Source organism: Narcine bancroftii, chromosome 1 (assembly GCF_036971445.1).
Source record: "Narcine bancroftii isolate sNarBan1 chromosome 1, sNarBan1.hap1, whole genome shotgun sequence".
NCBI lineage: Eukaryota > Metazoa > Chordata > Chondrichthyes > Torpediniformes > Narcinidae > Narcine > Narcine bancroftii.
The window spans coordinates 199499812-199519254 of record NC_091469.1 but is presented as its reverse complement, the minus strand read 5'-3'; the positions used below and the strand labels follow the sequence as shown (position 1 = coordinate 199519254).

General features: G+C 51.9%; 2 protein-coding genes across 8 annotated transcripts in view; both read left to right on the top strand.

The window, feature by feature from the left end:
• The window catches only part of zbtb34 (zinc finger and BTB domain containing 34), a 31923-nt gene extending 28232 nt beyond the window's left edge, over positions 1-3691 (top strand). For all 4 annotated transcript variants that reach the window (XM_069888017.1, XM_069888024.1, XM_069888007.1 and 1 more), the window contains one exon: positions 833-3691. In XM_069888017.1, coding sequence (XP_069744118.1) covers positions 858-2387 — 1530 coding nt within the window. In that variant the 5' untranslated portion in view covers positions 833-857 and the 3' untranslated portion in view covers positions 2388-3691. The remainder of the gene's footprint in view (positions 1-832) is intronic.
• A 14398-nt stretch (positions 3692-18089) lies between these two features.
• LOC138737239 (ras-specific guanine nucleotide-releasing factor RalGPS1-like) overlaps positions 18090-19443 on the top strand; it is a 647381-nt gene continuing 646027 nt past the window's right edge. For all 4 annotated transcript variants that reach the window (XM_069887990.1, XM_069887972.1, XM_069887982.1 and 1 more), the window contains exon 1: positions 18090-18323. The gene's annotated coding sequence lies outside the window, so the exon portion shown is untranslated. The remainder of the gene's footprint in view (positions 18324-19443) is intronic.

Genomic DNA, 19443 nt, shown 5'->3' with positions numbered 1-19443 from the left:
CAAAAAGAGTGCCAGACTTGTATTCACCAACTGTTTTCAAATTTTATTTTTGCTTATTTAAAAATACTTGAATTTTTGAATGTCTCAAAATACCATTGGTTTAAAAAAAAGTCTTACAGCCTTTAATAGGAAACAAGATGGCTGGCCCCCATCAAAGGCTTTCCAAGAGCAAGATCTCATTACCTGCCCAAGGCCTAGTTGCCACTTCTCACAAGGTTGCCAGGACCTTCCTAGGCATGGGTTTGGTTTGTTTGGTCCTCCACAGAGACTGAGTAACAAGTCTGGACAGCAGGTCCAATCCAATGGGGTTATGACTCATGTTTTTAAAGTTGAAGTTCATCCTAGTTCATTTTTTATATTGTCCATCACAATGAAAGCGGGAGAGGAACATCTTGTTGTGGAGTGCTTTCTTCCCAACAGTAACTTCCAGGGTGCTTCAGAAATTACTGCCATTACAACGTCACTGCTAATGTCATTGGAAATTCTAGGCTGTTGAGTGAAGACTTTAACATTAGAAATGAGAGACAATTTAAATAAAGTTCCTTAAATAAAGAATATTTTCAGCTCTTTTACTGGGTTTCTGTTTCTTATAAATGTTCTCCACTGATTTAAAACCAGTGTTACTGGATTAATTGTCATTTGGTTTTTTTAAATAATTTATATGGATATTAGATTAATTTTTGAATATAAAACTTCTTTGTATGTAACTTTTTTTGATATTAGAACAGCAGAATTGCCTGTTGAGTGTGAAACAGACTGCAAAATAAATATATGAAATCCTTTTCTCCAAAGATTGATCCTATTGATGTGTTTTAATTTGTGACTCTTGCAGGTTTTCTGTTTTGACTATTGAAGAAATGGATAACAGTGGATATATTCAGTTTGACGTGCCTGAGTACAGCAACTGTGTTCTGAGCCAACTTAATGAGCTACGCTTACAAGGAAAGTTATGTGACATTATAGTTCATATTCAGGGTCAGCCATTCAGAGCCCACAAGGCTGTCCTTGCTGCCAGTTCCCCTTACTTCAGAGATCATTCAGCACTGAGCACCATGAGTGGTTTATCAATATCAGTTATTAAAAATCCAGATGTATTTGAACAGTTACTTTCATTTTGTTACACTGGGAGACTGTCATTGCACTTGAAAGATGTTGTTAGTTTTCTTACTGCTGCAAGCTTTCTGCAGATGCAGTGCATAATTGATAAATGCACTCAGATCTTGGAGAGCATTCACTCAAAATTCAGTATTGTGAGTATTGATTCTGTGGTGGTCAATACCGAAGATAATCAGGGAAATCGCAATGGGGTTAGAGAAGGCAATAGCCGTTTCTTAAATCCAGTTGAAATCTCACCGCCATATTATGGCCAAGTACGTCAGACACCAATTCCGAGTGAGCCACGAATGGAAGTCATGTCCAACCGAGGTTTTCAGAGTCGGGCGATGGAGGAGAGGCATTCTGATCCCGGAAGCAGTGGCAGCATCTCTGAGCATGAGATTCAGATTGAAGGTGATCACGAGGCAGCAGAATTAATAGTGAGGGAGACCAATCCAATCAGCGCCCAGATCACAGAGGTCAAAGTCAAAATGGAAAAGTCCGATCGTCCAAGTTGTTCCGACAGCTCATCGGTGGGCGACGATGGGTATCACACAGAAATGGTAGATGGGGAACATGTCGACAGAATGGTGGCTGTGAATGTCAACTCTTATGGACCAGTATTACAACAGGCTTTCTCACTCTCACAAGCCGCATCCCAGTCAGCCAGCTTGTCAACCACTTACGGCTGTCTCACAAATTCAAGCCCTTCTAGATCTATGCTTAGTAATTTTAGAGGTCGTGGTCGACTCAAACGAAACATACAGATACAGAAAGAAGGCCAACATGTGATTAGTCATTCTTCTGATGGTGACAGTGGGCCAAACAGGCAAAGTTTAGAGAGTAATCCTCATGACCATGACACAAGGGAACACTGGTTTCCGTACAATCAGAGGCTTATCTGCATCTATTGTGGCAAGTCCTTCAACCAGAAAGGGAGTCTGGACCGACACATGCGGCTTCACATGGGGATAACCCCTTTTGTCTGTCGCTTCTGTGGGAAAAAATACACGCGGAAAGACCAACTGGAATACCACATTCGTGGGCACACAGATGACAAACCGTATCGCTGTGAGATCTGCAGTAAATGTTTCCCTTTCCAAGGCACTCTGAATCAACATTTGAGGAAAAATCATCCTGGCACATCTGAGATTAGAAGTCGAGTTGAGTCACCAGACCGAACTGATACACACACAGAACAGAAAGAAGGTGATGACCCTTCTCCTTCAGAAGATTCCCACATGGAGACTGCAGTGCAGGATGTTCTTCCATTAACTCATATTTCTGAATAAGTTGCTTGGGCTTAAAGCCAAAAGTTCACAAAGCTAAAATATTAGTATTTTGGGGTTTCTTTTGTAGAAGAGCATTCACCATTTTATATAATATTCCTGGTTCTCAAATTATTTTTCCCCCAATCCACTTCTATTTTTCTTGTATGGATTTTTCCCTGAAAATAATTTTGAATACTTTAAAAAATGTTTTACTGACATATGAGAGGTACATTGTTTAATATAAAAATAAATTGCCATGTTCAATGACATACAACAACAGGAAGGAATGTTTGTGAGAACACATCATTATATCTGAAATTCTCTACCAGGTATAAATATTCATTCACACTTCACACAGCAGCAGGGAATTTTATCAGGCTCTTTCTCATTTGATTGGTTTCATTAATGGGGGTCAACACATTTATTCACCCTGTCCTATTTATAAGGAATTGAGGTTTGTTGGAACATCTGACACCTGGCATAGATTGGGTTTTAAATTCTGCTGCACTATATCGAGTTTAAGTCTTTTAAATCATTAGCTTGGTAAGAAATGTCAATGCCAACCTCAATGTTCCTTGCATTCTGAGCACCCTCTGCTGTTCAGTCTGTGTGCAGCATTCTCCCCAAAATAACTCAAGAAATTTCTTTCCATCAGACCTGCACCTATGGGAAGGGGTTGGGGGGTGGGGGGGGAGGGGGGTGGTGGTTATAGCTGTGGATGCAAAATAAAACCTTAAAATACTATTGCCCTTGATTCACTTTGCAGTATTAAACTGTATATTTCTCTTTAATCAGAATTACTTTTATACTGCTGTGTGGGATAGTTTGAATTCTTGAAGGCTCTAGAGCAGAAACATTAAATATACTTGTTCTGTTTGGAAAAATATCTTCACTCACTTTCAGAAAGCTCTATATAATTTGTTAGACTGATTAAATTGTAAGCTTTTAACATAACTACTGACTTTTCTGTTAGACTCAAGTTTGCTCATGTTAGATGATCTTTAAAGCTGCAAGTGTATTCCAGTCAGCCATGATAAGACGTTGCAATGTATGCTGGTTATTCCCACAGACGTGGTAGGCTTGGTAAAGGTGAAAAATCGCCTTCACTCCTTTGGATCGTATTGAAAAATAACACTTCATTGATAATGATGAGATTATTGTGTTGCCAACTTTGTTCTTGATGGCTTAAATGCTTCCTCAATATTCAAATTTAAAGGCAAGAATCTATAATGAAATTCAACATATTGAACAAAATGTTTATCTTGTGTGGCATTTTGTTTCACTTATATGCACAGTTCCAAATTCTTATGCTAACTTCAATACATACCACGTTTGTGGGGGGGGGGGGGGGGGGGGTGGGTGGGAGGGAAGAAATCAAATCAGTATTTAAAATACCAGATGCTCCATGAATACCATTTATTTGTTAACCATGATTTTGTTTATACGCAGTTATAAATCATATACTTTAAGATGTATTAGTGCTGTATTGTAGAAAAAAAAGTTTTAAAGAAATTCGAGCAATTTTTATTTATTTAAAACCAACTTTTAACCAAAGCTGATTGCCCCTTCATTCTGCATTTTCACTCGTTAAAAGACAAAAGCTAATGTTGCTGTAGTCTGGTTCCTGGGAAGCATACCATAAGATCTAAAGTTCAGATGATTGTACTCTATTCTGTGCTAGTGATAGCCTCAGTACTCTAGCACTTATAACTGTCTTCAGAAATTACCTAGTGTGCAAAGAATAATTTTAAAAGGCTTTAACCTTGGGTCACTGAAGAGCTCTTACAGTGCCATGGATTAAAATGTAAGCAGATGTGTGATAATCTGCCATTTGTTCTGAATTGCTCCAAAAGCTCCCATGTTTTTAAAATACCAGGTACAACATCACTCATTTGAGATGCTTGGGGGAAAAATCAATCAACCTTTAAAAAGTCTTGCATCTACTTCATAAATATTGCAGGTCATAAGTTAATATATTGCATAAAAATTAACCATTTTCCTCTAAAACCATTTTACCCTCCACCAAATGAAAACGTTTGGATGTATTTGCTGTATATGATTAAAGATTTTTGATTTCATATTTCTAATAGCATCAAAGAAATGTATACCTAAAAGTTTCTGCTGTATGTTTTTAAAGGAAGAATAACTGCTTAACTGTTGAATAATTCATTAATTTCAGTAGTTCTCTTACAGAAGTTTAATTTCTGTAACAAAGCTGATTATATTTCCAACCTTAAAGATACTTCTGCCAACTTTAATCTTCTTTAAGACCTGAAAGGAAAGAGCTTGGTATTACATGGTCACTAAATGCTAGTGAGACTTCCTGATCCAGCGTTCATTCAGAATCTGAGGTTTATCTGTATATGGTTGAAAACTTCTCTCTGTGACCCATAATAAGTATCTGCCAATACTCCTGGCATTCTTTCTTCAACCAAAAGACAACTCAATAATTTGAATGCAGGATCTGCGATGAGCAAATAATTATTGTTTTTCGGCCAAAAGTTAGAATTGAACAGAGAAATTATTGCTTTTTCTCAGCATTGAAATATGCAAGTTATGGTTAGTGTGCAATAATCATTTTGCATTGTACAAGTTAACATGAATAGTCATGAGAATTCTGCTCACTCAACAACCCATGCTGTGATGTTTTAGCAATTTATTTTTTAACTACCAGTACTACTAAATTTAAAGTCTAATCATTGCCTGGTTAAATCCAGTCACTTTTATATTCAGATGTCAGTTACACTGTGGTGGTTGAGATAATTATCAGTCCTGGATCAGTGCACACTTAAAATGTAGATTTTCAGGCTGTTTGAGTTTGAAGTCTCAGACTCGAAAGGTTTTTGGTAGGCAAGACCATACACAACTTTTTTTAGGGTATTAACCCTTAAATGGTGCTTTTAGATCAGGTTAGAATTATTTATTGAACCAGCATTAATGATTTTGTATATCATATTTGGATGAGTACTGTTTCAAATTGTTTATAAATTCTTTATATGAACCCTGTAATATAACCTGGATTATTAGTCAACTCCAAAGTATTGAAAGCAGTTGATGTTGGAATGCATATAATCTTTAAGGAAACCTATAGAGTTTTAATCTATTAATATTCAGCTAATCCATTTGCATAACTGAAAGCAGAATGAATTAAGACTGTTCAGGTCAAGACGTAAACTGATTTTGTTTCTTTGGAGAAATTATCTCCAATGGATATTTAGCTGCAATCATGTCAGTTTTCAAAACAAAAACAACTGTGGTAAACCAAGATAAAATAAATTCTATCCAATAAAGTTTTCTATCCAGCTAGTATGTTTTGTAAATGGCTGAATTTTTATGAATCTCGCTTGATCTTTCATTGAACTTCTCAATCTCTGAGCTACAATGCCAAATCCGTCCTGCACTTTGGCTTGCTGGTCAGAAATGCTTGTAGGGTTCAGCATATCCTGTGTACTTGCAGTGTCACATTTGCATTATTCGACCAGCAGTTCATGGGCTGGACGAGTGGTTTTCAAACTGGCTCCCCTCCCCAAACTCACATTCCTCCTTGAGAAATCTCTCCCACAAGTGCTCTGCAATTGGTAAGGGATTGCTTAAGGTGGTATATGAGTGGGAAGGGAAGGTTGAGACCACTGCTCTAGACCCAATTGTTACTGAAATATTTTGCTTGAGAAAAATTGTCATTGGCCCATTTCCTTTGGAGTTATGAAACCGTGAGCCAATTAAGTACGATTAAAACAGTAGTCTTCAAACTTTTTCTTTCCACCCACATACCACCTTATGCAATCCCTGACTAATCACACAGCACCTATAGCATAGGGATTGCTCAAGGTGATATTTGAGTTTAGGGGGGCAGTTTGAAAACCACTGGGCTAGACGAGTGATCCAGAGGCGCTTTTTCAAATCTCTCTTTAGCAGATGAGAAATTTGAATTGATAATTTGGAAATGAAAGCTGATAATCCTGAAATTACTCAAAACAATTGTAAAACCCTATCTGGTCCACGACTATCCTTTTAAGGATTAAAGTCTGTAATCTTTGCCCAATCAAGCTTGTGTGGATTCAGCTACTGAAATATGGTTAATTCTTCATTGGCTTTTTAAACCACTGCACTGGGCATTCAGTTCAGTGCTGAAATTCTGTGATTAGAAGGAAAAGATTGAGGCTGACACTTTAAACAGTATAATTTCATAGCAATGAGGAATTCCCTCATTACCCTTACCTGCTGCTCACTCAAAAGAAACACGACAGTATTTGAAATGTTCATTGTTAGCAAGTTTTGGGCAAAACTGGGCTATAATACTTTCAATGAAAGTGTATAAAGCAGACTGTTCAAAGACACGTAGATCGAATAGTATCAACACACAATTGTAGATTGGTTTGACAGCTGCAACTAAACAGCACGTGTGTGTATGCACGTGTATATATCATGAAACTTAGCAGAGTCTGACTTGCAAATTACACACCGAACATTGTTCTTTAAACCCCCTTGCTGACTTGATTTTGGTGCAATAAATACTCAGTCACTGTAGACTCTATAAACAGTTTTAAATAAGCTATTTTCAAACTGTACTGTGCTTTTTTTTTTAACTTTTGATATTTACTATGTACAATTTGTTTAGCTCCAATTCATTATAAGCAAAAAAAAAGTATATCAAGTTATATCAAGCAGTAGGTCTCAAATGCTTTGTGTTATTTTCCTTTCCACATGACAATTACAAAAGCAACAATAAGGGGAATGATTCAACATCCGAGCAGATTTCAATTTATCCACACAGTTATTTATTTTTTGGAGCTCCTCAAGACCTGCAGAATGGCTGCTAGATTGTCACTAAGGAGGATGTTAACTTTCAGTTCACTTTTTGAAACTCCAGAAATACAGATCATTGTCCATGAATGAGTGAATTAAATGAAGCTATTAAAGCTGATGCTCTGACAATTGACTAGCCATTATGGATGTATTTTCTAGCATGAATGCAATCAATATTTATTCAAAAATATATGTTTCTCTTATCCTATTAGCTGTGTCTGACTGTGATCAGTTAATATTTCAATGCTGCTTAATTGTTTTGGTGTTAATCCTTAATTTCTGTACCTCCATTTTGTTGCTTGTGAACAGTTTTTGTATTGTTTAAACAGTAATAAATGAGAAGTTAGTGTTTTTTTTTGTAAATAAATCTTTTGCTTTAATAGAATCCCAACCGCTTGGTCTCCATTGTAGATTATATAATGCCGCATTAAATGAGCAGGAGCAGAGGAGGAGCAGGAGCAGGAGCAGGGGAGCAGGAGCAGGAGCAGAGGAGCAGGAGCAGGAGCAGAGGAGCAGGAGTGCAGGAGCAGAGGAGGAGGAGCAGGAGCAGAGGAGGAGCAGGAGCAGAGGAGGAGCAGGAGCAGAGGAGGAGCAGGAGCAGAGGAGGAGCAGGAGCAGAGGAGGAGCAGGAGCAGAGGAGGAGCAGGAGCAGAGGAGGAGCAGGAGCAGAGGAGGAGCAGGAGCAGAGGAGGAGCAGGAGAGCAGTTGCAGGAGCAGGATGAGAGCAGGAGGAGGAGCAGGAGCAGAGGAGGAGCAGGAGCAGAGGAGGAGCAGGAGCACAGGAGGAGCAGGAGCACAGGAGCGCAGGAGGAGCAGGAGCACAGGAGGAGCAGGAGCACAGGAGAAGGAGCAGGAGAAGGAGCAGGAGCAGAAGAGGAGCAGGAGCAGAGAAGGAGCAGGAACACAGGAGGAGCAGAGGAGGAGGAGGAGCAGAGCAGAGGAGGAGGAGGGGCAGGAGCTGGGGAGCAGGAGCTGGGGAGCAGGAGCTGGGGAGCAGGAGCAGAGCAGAGGAGGAGCAGGAGCAAGAGCGGGAGCAGGAGCGCAGGAGGAGGAGCAGGAGAAGAGCAGAGGAGGAGCAGGAGCAGAGGAGCAGGAGCAGGGGAGCAGGCGCAGGAGGAGGAGCAAAGCAGAGGAGGAGCACAGAGCAGAGGAGGAGCACAGAGCAGAGGAGGAGCAGGAGCAGAGGAGCAGGAGCAGAGCAGAGGAGGAGCAGGAGCAGAGAAGCAGGAGCAAGGGAGCAGTGGAGCAGGAGCAGAGGAGGAGGAGCAGAGGAGGAGGAGCAGGAGCAGAGGAGCAGGCGCAGGAGCACAGGAGGAGGAGCAAAGCAGAGGAGGAGCACAGAGCAGAGGAGGAGCAGGAGCAGAGGAGGAGGAGCAGGAGCAGAGCAGAGGAGGAGCAGAGAAGCAGGAGCAACGGAGCAGTGGAGCAGGAGCAGGTGCAGGGTAACAGGAGCAGGAGAGCAGGAGCGCAGGAGGAGAGCAGGAGCACAGGAGGAGAGCAGGAGCAGGAGGAGAGCAGGAGCAGGAGCACAGGAGGAGGAGCAGAGCAGAGGAGCAGGAACAGAGGAGGAGCAGGAGCAGAGGAGGAGCACAGGAGCAGGAGCAGAGCAGCAGGAGCAGAGCAGCAGGAGCAGGAGCAGAGCAGAGGAGGAGCAGGAGCAAAGGAGGAGCAGGAGCAGAGGAGGAGCAGGAGCAGAGAAGGAGCAGGAGCGCAGGAGCAGAGCAGAGGAGGAGGGGGAGCAGGGGCAGGGGAGCAGGAGCAGGAGCAGGAGCAGAGGAGCAGGAGCAGGAGCAGAGGAGCAGGAGTGCAGGAGCAGAGGAGGAGGAGCAGGAGCAGAGGAGGAGCAGGAGCAGAGGAGGAGGAGCAGGGGAGCAGGAGCAGAGGAGGAGCAGGAGCAGAGGAGGAGCAGGAGCAGAGGAGGAGCAGGAGCAGGAGCAGGGGAGCAGTTGCAGGAGCAGGATGAGAGCAGGAGGAGGAGCAGGAGCAGAGGAGGAGCAGGAGCAGAGGAGGAGCAGGAGCACAGGAGGAGCAGGAGCACAGGAGCGCAGGAGGAGCAGGAGCACAGGAGGAGCAGGAGCACAGGAGAAGGAGCAGGAGCAGAAGAGGAGCAGGAGCAGAGAAGGAGCAGGAACACAGGAGGAGCAGAGGAGGAGGAGGAGCAGAGCAGAGGAGGAGGAGGGGCAGGAGCTGGGGAGCAGGAGCTGGGGAGCAGGAGCAGAGCAGAGGAGGAGCAGGAGCAAGAGCGGGAGCAGGAGCGCAGGAGGAGGAGCAGGAGAAGAGCAGAGGAGGAGCAGGAGCAGAGGAGCAGGAGCAGGGGAGCAGGCGCAGGAGGAGGAGCAAAGCAGAGGAGGAGCACAGAGCAGAGGAGGAGCACAGAGCAGAGGAGGAGCAGGAGCAGAGGAGCAGGAGCAGAGCAGAGGAGGAGCAGGAGCAGAGAAGCAGGAGCAAGGGAGCAGTGGAGCAGGAGCAGAGGAGGAGGAGCAGAGGAGGAGGAGCAGGAGCAGAGGAGCAGGCGCAGGAGCACAGGAGGAGGAGCAAAGCAGAGGAGGAGCACAGAGCAGAGGAGGAGCAGGAGCAGAGGAGGAGGAGCAGGAGCAGAGCAGAGGAGGAGCAGAGAAGCAGGAGCAACGGAGCAGTGGAGCAGGAGCAGGTGCAGGGTAACAGGAGCAGGAGAGCAGGAGCGCAGGAGGAGAGCAGGAGCAGGAGCACAGGAGGAGAGCAGGAGCAGGAGCACAGGAGGAGAGCAGGAGCAGGAGCACAGGAGGAGGAGCAGAGCAGAGGAGCAGGAACAGAGGAGGAGCAGGAGCAGAGGAGGAGCACAGGAGCAGGAGCAGAGCAGCAGGAGCAGAGCAGCAGGAGCAGGAGCAGAGCAGAGGAGGAGCAGGAGCAAAGGAGGAGCAGGAGCAGAGGAGGAGCAGGAGCAGAGAAGGAGCAGGAGCGCAGGAGCAGAGCAGAGGAGGAGGGGGAGCAGGGGCAGGAGCAGGAGAGCGGGAGAGGGAGCAGGAGCGAGAGCAGGAACAGGAGCGAGAGCAGGAGCAAGAGCAGAGCGAGAGCAGGAGCAGGAGAACAGGAGCGGGAGTAGGGGAGCGGGAGTAGGAGAACAGGAGCAGGAGAGCAGGAGCAGAGGAGCAGGAGCAGAGCACAGGAGGAGCAGGAGCAGAGGAGGAGCAGGAGCAGGAGCAGAGGTGGAGCAGGAGCGCAGGAGCACAGGAGCAGGAGCAGAGCAGAGGAGGAGCAGGAGCAGGGGAGGAGCAAGAGCAGAGCAGAGGAGGAGCAGGAGCACAGGAGCAGGAGCAGAGGAGGAGCAGGAGCAGGAGCAAGAGCAGGAGCAGGAGTGCAGGAGCAGAGGAGGAGGAGCAGGAGCACAGGAGCAGGAGCAGAGGAGGAGCAGAGGAGCAGGAGCAGAGCAGAGGAGGAGCAGGAGCAGAGGAGGAGCAGGAGCAGAGGAGGAGCAGGAGCAGAGGAGGAGCAGGAGCAGAGGAGGAGCAGGAGCAGAGGAGGAGCAGGAGCAGAGGAGGAGCAGGAGCAGAGAAGGAGCAGGAGCACAGGAGCAGGAGCGCAGGAGCAGGAGCAGAGCAGAGGAGGAGCAGGAGCAGAGCAGAGGAGGAGCAGGAGCAGAGCAGAGGAGGAGCAGGAGCAGAGGAGTAGGAGCAGGAGCAGGGGTGCAGGAGCAGGCGCAGGAGAGCAAGAGCAGGAGAAGGAGAGCAGGAGAGCAAGCGCAGGAGCACAGGAGGAGGAGCAGAGCAGAAGAGGAGCAGGAGCACAGGAGCAGAGGAGCAGGAACAGGAGCAGAGGAGGAGCAGGAGAGGAGGAGGAGCAGGAGCAGAGAAGGAGCAGAGCAGAGGAGGAGGAGGAGCAGGAGCGCAGGATCAGAGGAGCAGGAGCAGAGCAGAGGAGGAGCAGGAGCAGGAGAGCAGAAGTGCAGGAGCAGAGGAGGAGGAGCAGGAGCAGGAGCAGAGGAGGAGCAGGAGAGCAGGAGTGCAGGAGCAGAGGTGGAGCAGGAGCACAGGAGCAGGAACAGAGGAGGAGCAGGAGCAGAGGAGGAGCAGGAGCAGACGAGGAGCAGGAGCAGAGGAGGAGCAGGAGCAGAGGAGGAGCAGGAGCAGAGGAGGAGCAGGAGCAGAGGAGGAGCAGGAGCAGAGGAGGAGCAGGAGCAGAGGAGGAGCAGGAGCAGAGGAGGAGCAGGAGCAGAGGAGGAGCAGGAGCAGAGGAGGAGCAGGAGCAGGAGCAGAGGAGGAGCAGGAGCAGAGCAGAGGAGGAGCAGGAGCACAGGAGCAGGAACAGAGGAGGAGCAGGAGCAGAAGAGGAGCAGGAGTGGAGGAGGAGCAGGAGTGGAGAAGGAGCAGGAGCACAGGAGCAGGAGCAGAGGAGGAGCAGGAGCGCAGGAGCAGAGCAGAGGAGGAGCAGGAGCAGAGCAGAGGAGGAGTAGGAGCAGGGGAGCAGGCGCAGGAGAGCAGGAGAAGGAGAGCAGGAGAGCGAGAACAGGAGAGCAAGCGCAGGAGCACAGGAGGAGGAGCAGAGCAGAGGAGGAGCAGAGGAGCAGGAACAGGAGCAGAGGAGGAGCAGGAGCAGAGAAGGAGCAGGAGCAGTGGAGGAGGAGGAGCAGGAGCAGAGGAGGAGCAGGAGCAGGAACAGAGGAGGAGCAGGAGCAAAGGATGAGGAGGAGCACTGGAGCAGAGCAGAGGAGGAGCAGGAGCAGAGCAGAGGAGGAGCAGGAGCAGGAGCAGAGGAGTAGGAGCAGGGGAGCAGGAGCAGGAGAAGGCGCAGGAGAGCAGGAGCGCAGGAGCACAGGAGGAGGAGCAGAGCAGAGGAGGAGCAGAGGAGCAGGAGCAGAGGAGCAGGAACAGGAGCAGAGGAGGAGCAGGAGCAGAGGAGGAGCAGGAGCAGAGGAGGAGCAGGAGCAGAGGAAGAGCAGGAGCAGGAGAGCGGGAGTGCAGGAGCAGAGGAGGAGCAGGAGCACAGGAGGAGGAGCAGGAGCAGAGGAGGAGCAGGAGCAGAGGAGGAGCAGGAGCAGAGGAGGAGCAGGAGCAGAGGAGGAGCAGGAGCAGAGGAGGAGCAGGAGCAGAGGAGGAGCAGGAGCAGAGGAGGAGCAGGAGCAGAGAAGGAGCAGGAGCAGGAACAGAGGAGGAGCAGGAGCAAAGGATGAGGAGGAGCACTGGAGCAGAGCAGAGGAGGAGCAGGAGCAGAGCAGAGGAGGAGCAGGAGCAGGAGCAGAGGAGTAGGAGCAGGGGAGCAGGAGCAGGAGAAGGCGCAGGAGAGCAGGAGCGCAGGAGCACAGGAGGAGGAGCAGAGCAGAGGAGCAGGAGCAGAGGAGCAGGAGCAGAGGAGCAGGAGCAGAGGAGCAGGAACAGGAGCAGAGGAGGAGCAGGAGCAGAGGAGGAGCAGGAGCAGAGGAGGAGCAGAGGAGGAGCAGGAGCAGAGGAGGAGCAGGAGCAGAGGAGGAGCAGGAGCAGAGGAGGAGGAGGAGCAGGAGCAGAGAAGGAGCAGAGCAGAGGAGGAGCAGGAGCAGAGAAGCAGGGGAGCAGGAGCAGGGGAGCAGGAGCAGGGGAACAGGAGCAGGGGAACAGGAGCAGGGGAACAGGAGCAGGAGAGCAGAGCAGAGGAGGAGCAGGAGCACAGGAGGAGAAGGAGCAGGAGCAGGAGCGCAGGAGCAGGGGAGGAGGAGCAGAGGAGGAGGAGCAGGAGCAGGGGAGCAGGGGAGCGGGAGCAGGAGCAGGGGAGCAGGAGCAGGGGAGCAGGAGCAGGGGAGCAGGTGCAGGGGAGCAGGAGCAGGGGAGCAGGAGCAGAGCAGAGGAGGAGCAGGGGAGCAGGAGCAGGGGCAGAGGAGCAGGAGCAGAGCAGGAGCAGAGGAGGAGCAGGAGAGCAAGAGTGCAGGAGCAGAGGAGGAGGAGCAGGAGCAGAGCAGAGGAGGAGCAGGAGCACAGGAGCAGGAGCGCAGGAGCAGGAGCAGAGCAGAGGAGGAGCAGAGGAGTAGGAGCAGGGGAGCAGGCGCAGGAGAGCAGGAGCAAGAGCAGGCGCAGGAGTGCAGGAGCAGAGGAGGAGGAGCAGGAGCACAGGAGCAGGAGCAGAGGAGGAGCAGGAGCAGAGGAGGAGCAGGAGCAGAAGAGGAGCAGGAGCATGAGAGCAGGAGTGCAGGAGCAGAGGAGCAGGAGCAGAGCAGAGGAGGAGCAGGAGCACAGGAGCAGGAGCAGAGGAGGAGCAGGAGCACAGGAGGGGCAGGAGCAGAGAAGGAGCAGGAGCAGGAGCAGAGGAGGAGCAGGAGCACAGGAGCAGGAGCACAGGAGCAGAGCAGAGGAGGAGCAGGAGCAGAGCAGAGGAGGAGCAGAGCAGAGGAGGAGCAGGAGCAGAGGAGTAGGAGCAGGGGAGCAGGAGCAGGCGCAGGAGAGCAGGAGCAGGAGCAGAGCAGAGGAGGAGCAGGAGTACAGGAGCAGGAACAGAGGAGGAGCAGGAGCGGAGGAGGAGCAGGAGCGGAGGAGGAGCAGGAGCGGAGGAGGAGCAGGAGCGGAGGAGGAGCAGGAGCGGAGGAGGAGCAGGAGCGGAGGAGGAGCAGGAGCGGAGAAGGAGCAGGAGCGGAGAAGGAGCAGGAGCAGAGGAGGAGCAGGAGCGCAGGAGCAGGAGCGCAGGAGCAGGAGCGCAGGAGCAGAGCAGAGGAGGAGCAGGAGCAGGGGTGCAGGAGCAGGCGCAGGAGAGCAAGAGCAGGAGAAGGAGAGCAGGAGAGCAAGCGCAGGAGCGCAGGAGCACAGGAGGAGGAGCAGAGCAGAAGAGGAGCAGGAGCACAGGAGCAGAGGAGGAGCAGGAGCAGAGGAGGAGCAGGAGAGGAGAAGGAGCAGGTGCAGAGCAGAGGAGGAGGAGGAGCCGGAGCGCAGGATCAGAGGAGCAGGAGCAGAGCAGAGGAGGAGCAGGAGCAGGAGAGCAGGAGTGCAGGAGCAGAGGAGGAGGAGCAGGAGCACAGGAGGAGCAGGAGCAGGAGAGCAGGAGTGCAGGAGCAGAGGAGGAGCAGGAGCAGAGGAGGAGCAGGAGCAGAGGAGGAGCAGGAGCAGAGGAGGAGCAGGAGCAGAGGAGGAGCAGGAGCAGAGGAGGAGCAGGAGCAGAGGAGGAGCAGGAGCAGAGGAGGAGCAGGAGCAGGAGCAGAGGAGGAGCAGGAGCAGGAGCAGAGGAGGAGCAGGAGCTCAGGAGCACAGGAGCAGGAACAGAGGAGGAGCAGGAACAGAGGAGGAGCAGGAGCAGAGGAGGAGCAGGAGCAGAGGAGGAGCAGGAGCGGAGGACGAGCAGGAGCGAAGGAGGAGCAGGAGCACAGGAGCAGGAGCAGAGGAGGAGCAGGAGCGCAGGAGCGCAGGAGCAGAGCAGAGGAGGAGCAGGAGCAGAGCAGAGGAGGAGCAGGAGCAGAGCAGAGGAGGAGCAGGAGCAGGAGCAGAGGAGTAGGAGCAGGGGAGCAGGCGCAAGAGAGCAGGAGAAGGAGAGCATGAGAGCGAGAGCAGGAGAGTAAGCGCAGGAGCACAGGAGGAGGAGCAGAGCAGAGGAGGAGCAGAGGAGCAGGAGCACAGGAGCAGAGGAGCAGGAACAGGAGCAGAGGAGGAGCAGGAGCAGAGAAGGAGCAGGAGCAGAGAAGGAGCAGGAGCAGAGGAGGAGGAGGAGCAGGAGCAGAGAAGGAGCAGAGCAGAGGAGGAGGAGGAGCAGGAGCGCAGGATCAGAGGAGCAGGAGCAGAGCAGAGGAAGAGCAGGAGCAGGAGAGCAGGAGTGCAGGAGCAGAGGAGGAGGAGCAGGAGCAGGAGAGCAGGAGTGCAGGAGCAGAGGAGGAGCAGGAGCACAGGAGGAGAGGAGGAGCAGAGGAGGAGCAGGAGCAGAGGAGGAGCAGGAGCAGAGGAGGAGCAGCAGCAGAGGAGGAGCAGGAGCAGAGGAGGAGCAGGAGCAGAGAAGGAGCAGGAGCAGGAGCAGAGGAGGAGCAGGAGCAAAGGATGAGGAGGAGCACAGGAGCAGAGCAGAGGAGGAGCAGGAGCAGAGCAGAGGAGGAGCAGGAGCAGGAGCAGAGGAGTAAGAGCAGGGGAGCAGGAGCAGGAGAAGGCGCAGGAGAGCAGGAGCAAGAGCAGGAGCAGGAGCGCAGGAGCGCAGGAGCACAGGAGGAGGAGCAGAGGAGGAGCAGGAGCACAGGAGGAGCAGGAGCAGAGGAGGAGGAGCAGGAGCACAGGAGGAGCAGGAGCAGAGGAGGAGGAGCAGAGCAGAGGAGGAGCAGGAGCAGAGAAGCAGGGGAGCAGGAGCAGGGGAACAGGAGCAGGAGAGCAGGAGCATGGGAGCAGGAGAGCAGGGGAGCAGGAGCAGAGCAGAGGAGGAGCAGGAGCACAGGAGGAGCAGGAGCAGAGAAGGAGCAGGAGCGCAGGAGCAGGAGCGCAGGAGCAGGGGAGGAGGAGCAGGAGCAGAGGAGGAGGAGCAGAGGAGGAGGAGCAGGAGCAGGGGAGCAGGAGCAAGGTAGCAGGAGCAGGGGAGCAGGAGCAGGGGAGCAGGAGCAGGGGAGCAGGAGCAGGGGAGCAGGAGCAGGAGCAGGGGAGCAGGAGTAGAGCAGAGGAGTAGCAGGAGAGCAGGAGCAGGGGAGCAGGAGCAGAGGAGGAGCAGGAGCAGAGCAGAGGAGGAGCAGGAGCAGAGGAGGAGCAGGAGCAGAGGAGGAGCAGGAGCAGAGGAGTAGGAGCAGGGGAGCAGGCGCAGGAGAGCGAGCGCAGGAGGAGGAGCAAAGCAGAGGAGGAGCACAGAGCAGAGGAGCAGGAACAGGAGCAGAGGAGGAACAGGAGCAAAGGAGCAGAGGAGGAGCAGGAGCAGAGGAGCAGGAGCAGAGCAGAGGAGGAGCAGGAGCAGAGCAGAGGAGGAGCAGGAGCAGAGAAGCAGGAGCAAGGGAGCAGTGGAGCAGGAGCAGGGGAACAGGAGCAGGAGCAGGAGCAGAGGAAGAGCAGCAGGAGCAGGAGCAGAGGAGGAGGAGCAGGAGCAGAGGAGTAGGAGCAGGAGCAGGCGCAGGAGAGCAGGCGCAGGAGCACAGGAGGAGGAGCAAAGCAGAGGAGGAGCACAGAGCAGAGGAGGAGGAGGAGCAGGAGCAGAGGAGGAGCAGGAGCAGAGGAGGAGCAGGAGCAGAGGAGGAGCAGGAGCAGAGGAGGAGCAGGAGCAGAGGAGGAGCAGGAGCAGAGGAGGAGCAGGAGCAGAGGAGCAGGAGCAGAGCAGAGGAGGAGCAGAGAAGCAGGAGCAAGGGAGCAGTGGAGCAGGAGCAGGTGCAGGGGAACAGGAGCAGGAGAGCAAGAGCAGGAGCAGGAGTGCAGGGGAGCAGGGGAGCAGATGCTGGAGCAGGGGAGCAGGAGCAGGGGAGCAGGAGCGCAGGAGGAGAGCAGGAGCAAGAGCACAGGAGGAGAGCAGGAGCAGGAGCACAGGAGGAGGAGCAGAGCAGAGGAGCAGGAACAGAGGAGGAGCAGGAGCAGAGGAGGAGCAGGAGCACAGGAGCAGGAGCAGAGCAGCAGGAGCAGAGCAGTAGGAGCAGGAGCACAGGAGCAGGAGCAGGAGCAGAGCAGAGGAGGAGCAGGAGCAGAGGAGCGGGAGCAAAGGAGGAGCAGGAGCAGAGGAGGTGCGGGAGCAGAGAAGGAGCAGGAGCACAGGAGCAGGAGCAGAGCAGAGGAGGAGGGGGAGCAGGAGCAGGAGAGCGGGAGAGGGAGCAGGAGCAGGAGAGCAGGAGCGAGAGCAGGAGAGCAGGAACAGGAGCGAGAGCAGAGCGAGAGCAGGAGAGCAGGAGTAGGAGAACAAGAGCGGGAGCAGGAGAGCAGGAGCGGGAGCAGGAGCGGGAGCAGGAGAGCAGGAGCGGAGGAGGAGGAGCAGGAGCGGAGGAGGAGGAGCAGAGCACAGGAGGAGCAGGAGAACAGGAGGAGCGGGAGCCGCAGGAGCAGAGGTGTTGCGGGAGCCGCAGGAGCGGGAGCCGCAGGAGCGGGAGCCGCAGGAGCGGGAGCCGCAGGAGCGGGAGCCGCAGGAGAGCGGGAGCCGCAGGAGAGCGGGAGCCGCAGGAGAGCGGGAGCCGCAGGAGAGCGGGAGCCGCAGGAGAGCGGGAGCCGCAGGAGAGCGGGAGCCGCTGGAGAGCGGGAGCCGCTGGAGAGCGGGAGCCGCTGGAGAGCGGGAGCAGCAGAGCGGGAGCAGGAGCAGCAGGAGAGCAGGAGCAGCAGGAGAGCAGGAGCAGCAGGAGAGCAGGAGCAGGAGAGCAGAAGAGCAGGAGAGTAGGAGAGCAGGAGCAGGAGAGTAGGAGAGCAGGAGAGTAGGAGAGCAGGATCAGGAGCAGGAGCGCAGGAGCGCAGGAGCAGGAGCTCAGGAGCAGGAGCAGGAGCGCAGGAGCAGGAGGGCAGGAGCAGGAGCAGGAATGTTACAGCATTTCGGGAATCCCTCTCTCACCTGATGGCCCACCAACCCATTCCAGGCACCCAGCACTCTGTTAAAAAGAAACCCACAAGTCTCTTTTAAACTTTCCCTCTCTCACCTAGTTCTATGTATTCTATCTGTATATGATGGCATACAAGTATTTCAATGAAGAGTTGATCATTTGAAATTTAAATATTGGTCAGAATTGGAAGGATCAGTGTCACTTCAATTAATTTATCATCATCTCTGTGGAACCTTACTTTGCACAAATCGATTGTCCTAGTTTCAAAAGCAGCGTTATGGCCATTAACTGCTTTGGCATGACTCCTTGCTCACGTGAAAGGAAATTGATGGACTCTTCTCATGAACTACAAGTCCCAGCATGCAGTTGGGAGCGTGGGCCTGCGCCCTGATCACTGAACCGACTGGGCGAAGTGATTAGAGAACGTATTCCCCAATCAAGAATCGCATTGAGGGCTGCCTCTCTGCTGATTGGCTGGAGTACCAATCAAACAGCATCTACCTGCACTTCCTGTTGTCAATAGCTGGTGTTCTAGAGATGCTCAGTTCTCTCTTCTTGACTAATGTATCAGAGAGTTTCGATACATTGGCAACAGTAGCAGACAACAAAGGTTGGGAGTGAGCGTTGCAGCGACCCTACTTGTGCAGGGGAATTCACTGACTAATTATTCAACCACGAACATTCTTTATTATTTGATTCAGAGCGCCCGGGACCGGAATAATTCAGTGCAATGACAGAATGCAGTGCCAGTAGGAGCGGTAAGTCCATGTGCAGCTGGCCTGGCGTGAGAGCACGGGGGTCAGGGGTGGGACCAGATATTGCTGTGCAATGTGGATTCAATGTGTGTCACTGTTGGAATGTATTGATTGCTTGTGAAGTCCGTTTCTCCTCTGTTGGTTTAACAGCGGGATACCTTTCATTGAGGATTTTCTTAAAATGGGCGGCCGCGTTGTATTTGCAGGAATAAATAAAATTCATGTAACGTTGTATTGTGTTGCCCTTGCCAGCAAATGTGTCTGTTTGCTCTATACTTCAATTTTGTTGTGGGGGGGGTTTACTGCGTTAAAATGGGGCGATACAATGCTTTGTGCGTACATCAAACCAGGAACTAGGCTGTTGAGACGAGAGTCCCACCTTGTTCGGAGGAAGCTGTGCACGTTATGATAAATCAGTCCCGAAGGACATTTTTTTTTCCGGGATTTAGAGCACGGTTTTTTTAAAATGCGGAATTAATAAGATCCTACTTTTTTTTCGAGGTAAAATGATTCGGTGGGGCGGGGGAGGGAGCATATCCTTGGAGTGTTACAACATTTCGGGAATCCATATGAAGGCAGTGTTCCCCCTCCCTTTAAATTGTTCATCTGGCGGCTGTTGGAGCAAGGCTGAAACTCTCCCCCTGGGTGATGATGAAACCAAGTGGCATCTCTGTGTAGCCGGCGTCGAGCTGTCTCTGTGCACCGTCCAGCGTAGACATTGGGTGTCAAATAATCCCAGTGCCATTAATCAGCGGCGTTGCCACACACTGTCATCTGTCATACTCGTCCTCTTTCTGAAAGGGGATTTTATGGTTGGCTCCATTTAACATATCATTTGATCCCCCCCCCCCAAAAAAAAATCAACGTGGACAGGTTGCATTTTCTTTTTGGACATGATCAGTGTGTCACAAAGACGGCTGGTCCGCAGGTGAGCTGCTCCCCGCCGCTATTTTTTTGTACTGTTGTTGGTTGGCATTGGCAATTTTGCTAAATTTGGCGGAGGAGCTGGTTTCGCTTTGTCGTTGAACCTCATTAATGCCCGACTTGTTCACTCGGTCGATGGGTGAAAATCTAATTGGAAGGTTCCACTTAACAGCCGGATGAGAGTCCGGGCACGTTGGGC